The sequence below is a fragment of the Phyllobates terribilis genome, unplaced genomic scaffold (genome assembly GCF_046119375.1).
Source record: "Phyllobates terribilis strain yellow unplaced genomic scaffold, ASM4611937v1 Scaffold_6__1_contigs__length_29720123, whole genome shotgun sequence".
Classification (NCBI taxonomy): Eukaryota; Metazoa; Chordata; class Amphibia; order Anura; family Dendrobatidae; genus Phyllobates; species Phyllobates terribilis.
The window spans coordinates 1,356,935-1,369,839 of record NW_027362766.1 but is presented as its reverse complement, the minus strand read 5'-3'; the positions used below and the strand labels follow the sequence as shown (position 1 = coordinate 1,369,839).

Genomic DNA, 12,905 nt, shown 5'->3' with positions numbered 1-12,905 from the left:
GGATGGAGTGGCCATATACCAGGATGGAGGGACATGTACAAGGATGGAGGGGCCATATACCAGGATGGAGGGGCCATATACCAGGATGGAGGTGCCATATACGAGGATGGAGGGGCCATATGCAAGGATGGGGGATATATACCAGGATGGAAGGGCCATATGCCAGAATGAGGGGACGTAGGCCAAGATGGAGGGCATATACAAGGATGGGGGATATATACCAGGATGGAGGGACATATACCAGGATGAGGAACTTATGCTAGGATGGAGGGACGTATACAAGGATGGAGGGACATATAGAAGGATGAGGGGACATATACCCTGTTCTCTGCTGCCCCCGTCTGTTCTCTGCTGCCCCCACCTGTTCTCTGCTGCCCCGTCTGTTCTCTGCTGCCCCGCCTGTTCTATGTTGCCCGGCCTGTTGTCTGCTGCCCCTGCCTGTCCTCTGCTGCCCCCACCTGTCCTCTGCTGCCCCCGCCAGTCCTCTGCTTCCCCCGTCTGTTCTCTGCTGCCCCAACCTGTTCTCTGCTGCTCCTATCGGTTCTCTGCTGCCCCCGCCTGTTCTCTGCTGCCCCTATCTGCTCTCTGCTGCCCCCGTCCTGTCTTTTCTCTGCTGCCCCGTCAGTTCTTTCTGCCCCCGTCTGTTCTCTGCTGGCCCAGTCTGTTCTCTGCTGCCCCCGCCTGTCCTCTGCTGCCCCCACCTGCTCTCTGCTGCCCCCGTCTGCTCTCTGTATGAGTTGTTTTTCTTAACTAAAACCTTAATATTTCGGTTAAATTGCTGCGTTATTATTATTATTATTGGTAAAAGTGTTGTCACTTTTCGATAAATAAGTGGGTTTTGGGTGCAGTTTGGGCACTCGGTCTCTAAAAGCTTTGCCATCACTGATCTTTTAGGTACATCTCAGATCTTTCAAGACGCATCCATAGTCCCTTCCGCCTAATTAAACGTCTGCTGATCGGTGGTGGCTTATTGTCGCACATCTGCTGGTGTAACTGGATGCTTAACCTTGACTTCTCCATTAACATGCTGTTATATTTATCTGAGCAAATGTTATTCCAATAGAAGGGGAGATAGTCAGCGGTATCAGAAGTGGCACTTAACTGGAAGCACTACCCCGGTAAAATGGAGTGTTTAGGGTTTGCCAAGGTTTCTACCTGTAATGTGAAAGTGGAAGCTCTTTCAGCACTTCTCTAATTTTTATTAGTCTCTGCTCCTCCAGTTGTATAGCCACTGCATCCTGAAAAAGACAAAATTACAACACATAAGTATACGCCAGAATCGTTTGTTTGCTTGAGAAACATCTGGTAAGTTTCTGGCTATGGCGGGAACATCTGATGAGGTTCTGGCTACAGTGGGAACATATGATGAGGTTCTGGCTATGGTGGGAACATCTGATGTGTTTCTGGCTATGGTGGGAACATCTGATGAGGTTCTGGCTATGGTGGGAACATCTGATGTGTTTCTCACTATGGTGGGAACATCTGATGAGGTTCTGGCTATGGTGGGAACATCTGATGTGTTTCTCACTATGGTGGGAACATCTGATGAGATTCTGGCTATGGTGGGAACATCTCATGAGATTCTGGCTATGGTGGGAACATCTGATGTGTTTCTGGCTTCAGTGGGAACATCTGATGAGGTTCTGGCTACAGTGGGAACATCTGATGAGGTTCTGGCTATGGTGGGAACATCTGATGTGTTTCTCACTATGGTGGGAACATCTGATGAGATTCTGGCTATGGTGGGAACATCTCATGAGATTCTGGCTATGGTGGGAACATCTGATGTGTTTCTGGCTTCAGTGGGAACATCTGATGAGGTTCTGGCTATGGTGGGAACATCTCATGAGATTCTGGCTACAGTGGGAACATATGATGAGGTTCTGACTATGGTGGGAACATCTGATGAGGTTCTGGCTATGGTGGGAACATCTGATGTGTTTCTGGCTACAGTGGGAACATATGATGAGGTTCTGGCTATGGTGGGAACATCTGATGAGGTTCTGGCTATGGTGGGAACATCTGATAAGGTTCTGGCTATGGTGGGAACATCTGATGAGGTTCTGGCTATGGTGGGAACATGTGATGAGGTTCTGGCTATGGTGGGAACATCTGATGTGTTTCTGGCTACGGTGGGAACATCTGATGAGGTTCTGGCTATGGCGGGAACATCTGATGAGTTTCTGGCTATGGTGGGAACATCTGATGAGGTTCTGGCTATGGTGGGAACATCTGATGTGTTTCTGGCTACAGTGGGAACATATGATGAGGTTCTGGCTATGGTGGGAACATCTGATGAGGTTCTGGCTACAGTGGGAACATCTGATGTGTTTCTGGCTACAGTGGGAACATCTGATGAGGTTCTGGCTATGGTGGGAACATCTGATGTGTTTCTGGCTACAGTGGGAACATATGATGAGGTTCTGGCTATGGTGAGAACATCTGATGAGGTTCTGGCTATGGTGGGAACATCTGATGTGTTTCTGGCTATGGTGGGAACATCTGATGAGGTTCTGGCTATGGCGGGAACATCTGATGTGTTTCTGACTATGGTGGGAACATCTGATGAGGTTCTGGCTATGGTGGGAACATCTGATGTGTTTCTGGCTACAGTGGGAACATATGATGAGGTTCTGGCTATGGTGGGAACATCTGATGAGGTTCTGGCTATGGTGGGAACATCTGATGTGTTTCTGGCTACAGTGGGAACATATGATGAGGTTCTGGCTATGGTGGGAACATCTGATGAGGTTCTGGCTATGGTTGGAACATCTGATGAGGTTCTGGCTACAGTGGGAACATATGATGAGGTTCTGGCTATGGTGGGAACATCTGATGAGGTTCTGGCTATGGTGCGAACATCTGATGAGGTTCTGGCTACAGTGGGAACATATGATGAGGTTCTGGCTATGGTGGGAACATCTGATGTGTTTCTGGCTACAGTGGGAACATCTGATGAGGTTCTGGCTATGGCGGGAACATCTGATGTGTTTCTGGCTACAGTGGGAACATATGATGAGGTTCTGGCTATGGCGGGAACATCTGATAAGGTTCTGGCTATGGTGGGAACATCTGATGAGGTTCTGGCTATGGTGGGAACATCTGATGAGGTTCTGGCTATGGTGGGAACATCTGATGTGTTTCTGGCTATGGTGGGAACATCTGATGAGGTTCTGGCTATGGCGGGAACATCTGATGTGTTTCTGGCTATGGTGGGAACATCTGATGAGGTTCTGGCTATGGTGGGAACATCTGATGTGTTTCTGGCTACAGTGGGAACATATGATGAGGTTCTGGCTATGGTGGGAACATATGATGAGGTTCTGGCTATGGTGGGAACATCTGATGAGGTTCTGGCTATGGTGGGAACATCTGATGTGTTTCTGGCTATGGTGGGAACATCTGATGAGGTTCTGGCTATGGCGGGAACATCTGATGTGTTTCTGGCTACAGTGGGAACATATGATGAGGTTCTGGCTATGGCGGGAACATCTGATAAGGTTCTGGCTATGGTGGGAACATCTGATGAGGTTCTGGCTATGGTGGGAACATCTGATGAGGTTCTGGCTATGGTGGGAACATCTGATGTGTTTCTGGCTATGGTGGGAACATCTGATGAGGTTCTGGCTATGGCGGGAACATCTGATGTGTTTCTGGCTATGGTGGGAACATCTGATGAGGTTCTGGCTATGGTGGGAACATCTGATGTGTTTCTGGCTACAGTGGGAACATATGATGAGGTTCTGGCTATGGTGGGAACATATGATGAGGTTCTGGCTATGGTGGGAACATATGATGAGGTTCTGGCTATGGTGGGAACATCTGATGTGTTTCTGGCTACAGTGGGAACATATGATGAGGTTCTGGCTATGGTGGGAACATCTGATGAGGTTCTGGCTATGGTGGGAACATCTGATGAGGTTCTGGCTATGGTGGGAACATATGATGAGGTTCTGGCTATGGTGGGAACATCTGATGAGGTTCTGGCTATGGTGGGAACATCTGATGTGTTTCTGGCTACAGTGGGAACATATGATGAGGTTCTGGCTATGGTGGGAACATCTGATAAGGTTCTGGCTATGGTGGGAACATCTGATGAGGTTCTGGCTATGGTGGGAACATCTGATGAGGTTCTGGCTATGGTGGGAACATCTGATGTGTTTCTGGCTACGGTGGGAACATCTGATGAGGTTCTGGCTATGGCGGGAACATCTGATGTGTTTCTGGCTATGGTGGGAACATCTGATGAGGTTCTGGCTATGGTGGGAACATCTGATGTGTTTCTGGCTACAGTGGGAACATATGATGAGGTTCTGGCTATGGTGGGAACATCTGATGAGGTTCTGGCTATGGTGGGAACATCTGATGTGTTTCTGGCTACAGTGGGAACATATGATGAGGTTCTGGCTATGGTGGAAACATCTGATGAGCTTCTGGCTATGGTGGGAACATCTGATGAGGTTCTGGCTATGGTGGGAATATATGATGAGGTTCTGGCTATGGTGGGAACATCTGATGAGGTTCTGGCTATGGTGGGAACACCTGATGTGTTTCTGGCTACGGTGGGAACATCTGATGAGGTTCTGGCTATTGTGGGAACATCTGATGTGTTTCTGGCTATGGTGGGAACATCTGATGAGGTTCTGGCTATGGTGGGAACATCTGATGTGTTTCTGGCTACAGTGGGAACATATGATGAGGTTCTGGCTATGGTGGGAACATCTGATGAGGTTCTGGCTATGGTGGGAACATCTGATGTGTTTCTGGCTACAGTGGGAACATATGATGTGGTTCTGGCTATGGTGGGAACATCTGATGAGGTTCTAGCTATGGTTGGAACATCTGATGAGGTTCTGGCTACAGTGGGAACATATGATGAGGTTTTGGCTATGGTGGGAACATCTGATGAGGTTCTGGCTATGGTGGGAACATCTGATGAGGTTCTGGCTACAGTGGGAACATATGATGAGGTTCTGGCTATGGTGGGAACATCTGATGTGTTTCTGGCTACAGTGGGAACATCTGATGAGGTTCTGGCTATGGCGGGAACATCTGATGTGTTTCTGGCTACAGTGGGAACATATGATGAGGTTCTGGCTATGGCGGGAACATCTGATGAGGTTCTGGCTAAGATGGGAACACCTGATGAGTTTCTGGCTATGGTGGGAACATCTGATGAGGTTCTGGCTATGGTGGGAACATCTGATGTGTTTCTGGCTATGGTGGGAACATCTGATGAGGTTCTGGCTATGGCAGGAACAGCTGATGAGGTTCTGGCTATGCTGGGAGCATATGATGTGGTTCTGACTATGGTGTGAACATCTGATGAGATGCTGGCTATGGCGGGAACATCTGATGTGTTTCTTGGCTATGATGGGATCATCTGATGAGGTTCTGGCTGTGGTGGGAACATCTGATGAGACTCTGGCTATGGCGGGAACATCTGATGAGATTCTGGCTATGGCGGGAACATCTGATGAAGTTCTGGCTATGGTGGGAACATCTGATGAGGTTCTGGCTATGGCGGGAACGTCTGATGAGATTCTGGCTATGGCGGGAACATCTGATGAGGTTCTGGCTGTGAAGGGAATATCTGCTGAGTTTATGACTATGGTGGGAACTTCTGTTTTTTTTGTAAGATGTGGAGTGGTTCACATGCTGACTGGAGATAGTTGAAGTAAATGACTAGTCTTTTATGATGGTGGAACCATCTGAAGGTTTTTTAGGATAGTAGGAATATTTAATGAGCATCTGGGGATCGTGAGATCATGTGATGAGTTGCAATACAATCTGGATTGTTAGGAAAGCATGTTTGATATACGTACAGCGAACTTGTCATACAGCTGATATGTTAGAAGTGGATTAGGCAGTTCTCTGAAATATGCTTTGCAGAGGGAGCTCACACAGTGGACATCTTGCAGGTAAGTACTCTTATTTAAGTCAGGGGGCCGCTCTATGTCAAACTCCTGTCTGGATTGGAGAAATAACACAACAATATTATACAAAATGATGTCCTTTAAATCAGTTTTCATGTTTTCATTCTATGGAACAGTTTAAAGCCACATACCTCAATTTCTGTACGTTGGAGGCAATGCCGCACAACCTGTAGATACCGTCCACGATTCCATGTTCCTCCACAAACTCTGCACAGCTTTTCAGAACCTGTGGAACTGACCACACAAGCTTATAAATTGGGGATTTCACCCTTCTGCTCCCATTCTATATGAGTGAGGACATATACAGTCATGGTCGAAAGTGTTGGCACCCTTGAGATTGTGCCACAAAATGAAGTATTTCTCCCAGAAAATTATTGCAGTAACACATATTTTGTTATACACAGGTTTATTTCCTTTGTGCGTACTGGAACAACACAAAAAAAAACAGAGAAAAAAAGCAAAATGGACATAATTTCACACAAACCCCCAAACATGGGCCTGACAAAATTCTTGGCACCCTCAACTTAATATTTGGTTGCACACCCTTTGGAATAACTAACAGCAATCAATCACAAGCTTCTTACACCTCTCAACTGGAATTTTAGACCACTTTTCTTTTGCAAACAGCTCCAGATCTCTCATATTTGAAGGACGCCTTCTCCCAAGAGCAATTTTAAGACTTCTGCACAGGTGTTCAATAGGATTTAGATCTGAACTCATTGTTGGTCACTTCAGAACTCTCCAGCTGTCATGAAGGTGTTGGGACTATGGGCGATAACCAAGTGTCACGGGTGTATCAAGTGTGACAGACAATCGCTCTGGATCCGGCTGTAAAAGGTTACTGCACTTGGCATTGCAGACACCTTCTTGATCCTCTCATCTCTGTAGTGTAGTGCTATCCTTCTTCCTTTATGATGCAGCAGCGACCTCCACCTTCTGCTGCTAATTGACACACCCTTGCTTGGTATTTAAAAGCTTTCAGTGTCTCCAGAGAGTCGCTGGTGATAGTTCTATGTTTCTCTGTCCATGCCTGGAGTGCCAGTAGTCGGCTAAATTCTTCTTGGACTTCTCTTGGAGGACAGTTGGCATTATCTCTCTGGTGTCTTCTCAAGAAGTGTATCCCCTTTGTTTGTTTACATTGTTGTCTTTAGTTATAGTGGGGCCTGACTAGTGTTCACCCCGTCACCTCCCTACATAGGGCCAAGCTGTAGGGCCATTCGGGGATTAGGTTTCCTGCTCGGCGATAGGTGCAGAACTTACAACCCCTGGCAAAAATTATGGAATCACCGGGCTCGGAGGATGTTCATTCAGTTGTTTAATGTTGTTGAAAAAAAGCAGATCACAGACATGGCACAAAACTAAAGTCATTTCAAATGGAAACTTTAGGGCTTTAAGAAACACTAAAAGAAATCAAGAAAAAAATGTGGTACTCAGTAAGGGTAATTTTTTCAGACCAAGTAGAGAGAAAAAATTATGGAATCACCCAATTCTGAGGAAAAAATTATGGAATCATGAAACACAAACACACAAAAGAACACTCCAATACATCACTAGTATTTTGTTGCACCACCTCTGCCTTTAATAACAGCTTTCAGTCTCTGAGGCATGGACTTAATGAGTGACAAACTGTAGTCTTCATCAATCTGGCTCCAACTTTGTCTGATTGCTGTTGCCAGATCAGCTTTGCAGGTTGGAGCCTTGTCATGGACCATTTTCTTCAACTTTCACCAAAGATTTTCAATTGGGTTGAGATCCGGAGTATTTGCAGGCCATGACATTGACCTTATGTGTCTTCTTTCAAGGAATGTTTTCACAGTTTTTGCTCTATGGCAGGATGCATTATCATCTTGAAAAATGATGTCATCATCCCCAAACATCCTTTCAATTGATGGAATAAGAAAACTGTCCAAAATATCAATGTAAACTTGAGCATTTATTGAAGATGTAATGACAGCCATCTCCCCAGTGCCTTTACCTGACATGCAGCCCCATATCATCAATGACTGAGGAAATTTGCATGTTCTCTTCATGCAGTCATCTTTATAAATCTCATTGGAACGGCACCAAACAAAAGTTCCAGCATCATCACCTTGCCCAATGCAGATTCGCGATTCATCACTGAATATGACTTTCATCCAGTCATCCACAGTCCACGATTGCTTTTCCTTAGCCCATTGTAACCTTGTTTTTTTCTGTTTCGGTGTTAATGATGGCTTATGTTTAGCTTTTCTGTATGTAAATGCCTTTTCCATTATGCGGTTTCTTACAGTTCGGTCACAGACATTGACTCCAGTTTCCTTCCCATTACTTCCTCATTTGTTTTGTTGTGCATTTCCTGTTTTGGAGACATATTGCTTTAAGTTTCCAGTCTTGACGCTTTGATGTCTTCCTTGGTCTACCAGTATGTTTGTCTTTAACAACCTTCCCATGTTGTTTGCATTTGGTCCAGATTTTAGACACAACTGACTGTGAACAACCAACATCTTTTGCAACATTGCATGATGATTTACCTTCTTTTAAGAGTTTGATAATCCTCTTCTTTGTTTCAATTGACATCTCTCGTGTTGGAGCCATGATTCGTGTCAGTCTACTTGGTGCAACAGCTCTCCAAGGTGTGATCACTCCTTTTTAGATGCAGACTAACAAGCAGATCTAATTTGATGCAGGTGTTAGTTTTGGAAATGAAAATTTACAGGGTGATTCCATAATTTTTTCCTCAGAATTGAGTGATTCCATAATTTTTTCCTTCTGATTGGTCGGAAAAAAAAAATTACCCTTACTGAGTACCACATTTTTTTCTTGATTTCTTTTAGTGTTTCTTAAAGCCATAAAGTTTCCATTTGAAATTACTTTAGTTTTGTACCATGTCTGTGATCTGCTTTTTTATAACAACATTAAATAGCGGAATGAACATCCTCCGAGCCCAGTGATTCCATAATTTTTGCCAGGGGTTGTATATAGGGACGATAGGGTAGTCGGGGTGATATTAGATCTGCCTAGGGGTCTCCACTCGCCCTTTCCCTAGTTGTTGGGCTCCCTCCCCCCTCTTACCATTGTTGTACACTTGCTCCTTCATTCACCTTGCGTGACACCAGGTCCCTCAAACTAGGGACACCCTAGTCTATCCCTGTCCCCGGATTACTCATGAAGGTGGAGACATCTGATTCACGTGCCTTGCTGTGCTTCTATATCAACCCTTATCTGTCCTCTCCCCATCCCAGAGTAGTGGGAAGCTAAACTGTATAGGAATACACTAACCAGACAAACAAGGGCAGATGGACAGGGATAAATGAAAATACCAACTATACAAAATGCACACACTAAACAACAGTGTGGAACACAGGGAAGTTAAAGGAAGAAGAAATCAAATAGGAGAGGATGAGGATGTGAACACAAACCAACCTCCAAGCAACAATCTCCTGAACAAATTTCCAAACGCCAACTCCAACCACGAACTAAACCTCCAACTCCAGGACCAGGCAGTAAGAACAAAGACTGTCAATCCCTAAGTGCCAGAGGCCAGCATACTGTATATAGCAGAGGGGAGTGGCCGACACTGAACAGCTGAGACAATATAGGTAGGAAAGCTCCAGGAGCTTCAACTGAACAGATTAACTCCTGCACTGCAAGCAAGGAAAAACCTGCACTGTTTAATAAGATGGTGTAGTACTTCAAACCAGTGCAGCAGTTTGTGAAACCAAACACCACGGTCTTATGGCCCCTCTTTGTCATGGTATCCCCGTAACAGTACCCCCTCTTCTAAGAGGAACGTTTGGAACCTCACAGCCAGGTTCAGCAGGTTGTGCCGCATGAAATGACTGGACCAACCTGACTGTATGGATGTCAGATGCTGGTACCCACATTCTCTCTTTAGGACCATAACGCTTCCAGTGTATCAGACACTGAAGAGATCAGACATATTCAGGGTGGCAGAAGCTATAGCTGACTTTCTGAAATGGGCACACACGCTTTATACTTTCACAAGCAGCTGTGGTAGATCTGGGTAGTTTTTAAGAAATCGCTGAACCACTAAGTTGAGCACATTTGTGCTCTCTCCTTACTAATGTGTACCCCTGTATGGAGAACAATATCAGCACAGAAAAATTAAAAGATGAAATATAGCCTGCTTTATATACCACGGTACTAAGAAAACCAATTTCGATTATATCTTGTGTACCTCTGTGACAAAAATATCTGCACCAAATAATTAATTTCACTAGAGTAGAACTAGTATAATGGGGACTGACACTGCTTCCACTAGAGCCAAACCCAATAGACGGAGACCAAATCAGGATTCCCCACATTTCCAAAAATTAGTGGCAGACACCAGCAAAGTGGCATTAATTTTACCAGAGTAGAAGTAGTATAATGGGGACCGATACCTTTTCCAATACAGCCAACCCAATAGATGGAGACCCAATCAGGAGTTTTCACATTTTAATAAATTAGGGCCATCGACCACCATTTCCGTGGCCAACAGATTGTAGATCGTGGATTTCAACCTCTTAGCTTTGTCATGTGTAGGAGGAAACAATTTTTTACGTGACTACAACTGCGGGACCGAGGGCTGGCTGCAGTGATGAGAGAGGGCGAAGTATGGTGAAACGGGCAAAGTGCTAGACCGTGAGTGAGGTGCAGGCGGAGATGTTACGGTGGATTGAGAAACATGTGGTGTGCTCAGTGAAACAAACAGCAGGCATGTCAGCTTCTGTTACTGCTAACGGGCTCTCACTCAGCCTGACTGGAGTGGGCATACAACCGGAGGTTCTGTGGTGGGAGACCTGCATGACAATACTTGGCACGGTAACAAAGGAGGAGGAAGAAGCAGCGGATGCGTTTGATGGGGCGGCTGATGGTTGTTTATTGAAAACCAATTTTGAGTTTATCATGTTTGTGTACCCCTGTGTTGAAAACAATATCTGCACCAAAAAATAATTTAACTAGCGTATAACTATTATAATGGAGACCATAACCTCTTCCACTGCAGCCAACCCAGCAAATGAAGACTCAACCAGGAGTGTTCACATTAAAACAATTAGGGCCTGACACCACAGAAGTGGCATCTATTTCAGTAGATTAGAAGTAGTATAATGGGGACAGACACCTCTTCCACTACAGCTAACTGAATAGATGGAGACCCAATCAGGATTCCGGACATTTCCAAAATTTAGTGGAAGATGCCAGCAAAGCGGCATCAATTTCACCAGAGTAGAAGTAGTTTAATTGAGACCGAAACCTCTTCCATTACAGGCAACCCAATATATGGAGATCCAATCAGGAGTTTTCACATTTTAATATATTATGGCCTAAAACCATCAAAGTGGCATCAATTTCACTATCAGGAGTGCACCATCCTCTCCAGTCTTTCACCACGTGTCAGACTTGTACTCTGTTGTGCAAGTGCATGAGCTGGTCTAAAAAAAATGTGTGAAAGGACTGACAGAAATTGCTACTGCTACTGCTAATATTTTGGCGTTGACGAATTAACGTGCCGGAGGTTGGAAGTGTAGAGCTGCGATGAACTCTGTGTGCCTCACTACTGGCTTGGGGAAAACCTATCTTAAGGTTGTTGTGACATGCAGAAGTGGTGCTGTTGCAGAGTATGACATGCAGAAGTAGTTCTGTTGCTTTAAAAGCATTCAGCAACTATTATAAGTAACACTAGCACAGGAAGTATTGTGCTCCAGAAGCATTCAGCAACTAGAGGGGTTAACGCAGTCACAGGAGACAGGGAGGGTTTTATCAGAGCCTCAGGGGGATTGTGGGGAAGTTGTTTACTGTCTGGCTGGAGCCGAAGAGAAAGGTGGTGTGTGTGTGTTCTGTATCTCACAGAAGCGCCCCTGCAAGTGAAAAGGATTCAAGTCAAGAGTGAAGCTAAGCACAGGTCAGGTAGAATTCCTGAACTAGCAGTGCAGAGGATTGTCAGGCAGAAAGATAAGGACTGCAAGAAATGATGTCACAGGGATCATCTCCCTCAGCAAATCCTCCCCCCTCCTCCATCTCACTGTGCTGTAAAGAATGCTGTGTTATTAATGTGCCTTTGCATTCGAACTGTGCTGTCCTGTACTACTGGGAAGACTGTGAACTGCTGTGCTGCTAAGGAAACTGTACTGTTTGTCACTGAAGCCTGTTGCTCATAAGATTTAACTTACACTGGCTGTACGGCTTCTTATTAAATGCTACTGTTCTACCGTTTATGAGGATCCTTGTCAAGTGTGTCTGGTCAGCAAGTGAAACAACCTACATGTCTGTGCCTAAGGGTCATTACCCCTGTGCCTGAGAGAAGCTGTAGCACATGGTCTATGGTCATCCTGAGTAACGGTTCCCCCAGGATTCCAAAGAATTAATGTAACTGGTCTCGCCCTATCTGAATGTAGCGGCGTGCGTGTAACATTGGTGGCTCATACGGGGAGTTCTGAGTGGGAATTAGCATGTAGTGGGAGAAGAGGAAAAGTGTCTGGAAAAACACAGCAGCACAGCACCTCAACTCAACTCTGCTACACAAGTTAAAGGGGACCAGCCCTAAAGAAAAACTCACTAGCAGCAATGGATGTGGAAATACAAATGGACAGAATTAGTGAGCTGCTTCTTCAGTTAACCTGTGAAGAATTGAGAGCAGTAGCAGAACATATAAAGGTGTCAGAAGAACAGATTTCCAAAGCACACAACCGCTGGCAACTGTTAGCTGCCATTAATGCAAAAATGGATGAGCTGGGGGAGAAAGAAGCTGAAGATGTCAGGGGGACGTTCCTCCAGGAACTGACACAGTTTCTAACCAGGTTGAAGTTGGAGGATGGAGGGGCGGCACCAATTACCAAAAGCAGGTAATCTTCGTCCGCAGACAGAACTACAGGAATTGAAAGAACAATTCAAAGCCCTAACAACAACCCTGCAGGAATTGACCAAAACCTCTGAACGGGTGACTGACTCAGACAGAACCTTTAACCTGCTTGGGTTATATAAACAAGG

The 12,905-nt window shown here is 45.4% G+C and overlaps 1 protein-coding gene across 1 annotated transcript in view; it reads right to left on the bottom strand.

Moving 5' to 3' along the window:
• Positions 1–12,905, bottom strand: part of ARHGAP30 (Rho GTPase activating protein 30) — a 334,666-nt gene that overhangs the window by 266,217 nt on the left and 55,544 nt on the right. Inside the window, exons 2-4 of the mRNA XM_073637244.1 lie at positions 6,068–6,170; positions 5,826–5,970; positions 1,156–1,238 (exon numbers count right to left, since the gene is read on the bottom strand). Of these exons, the coding sequence (XP_073493345.1) occupies positions 1,156–1,238; positions 5,826–5,970; positions 6,068–6,170 (331 nt within the window). The remainder of the gene's footprint in view (positions 1–1,155; positions 1,239–5,825; positions 5,971–6,067; positions 6,171–12,905) is intronic.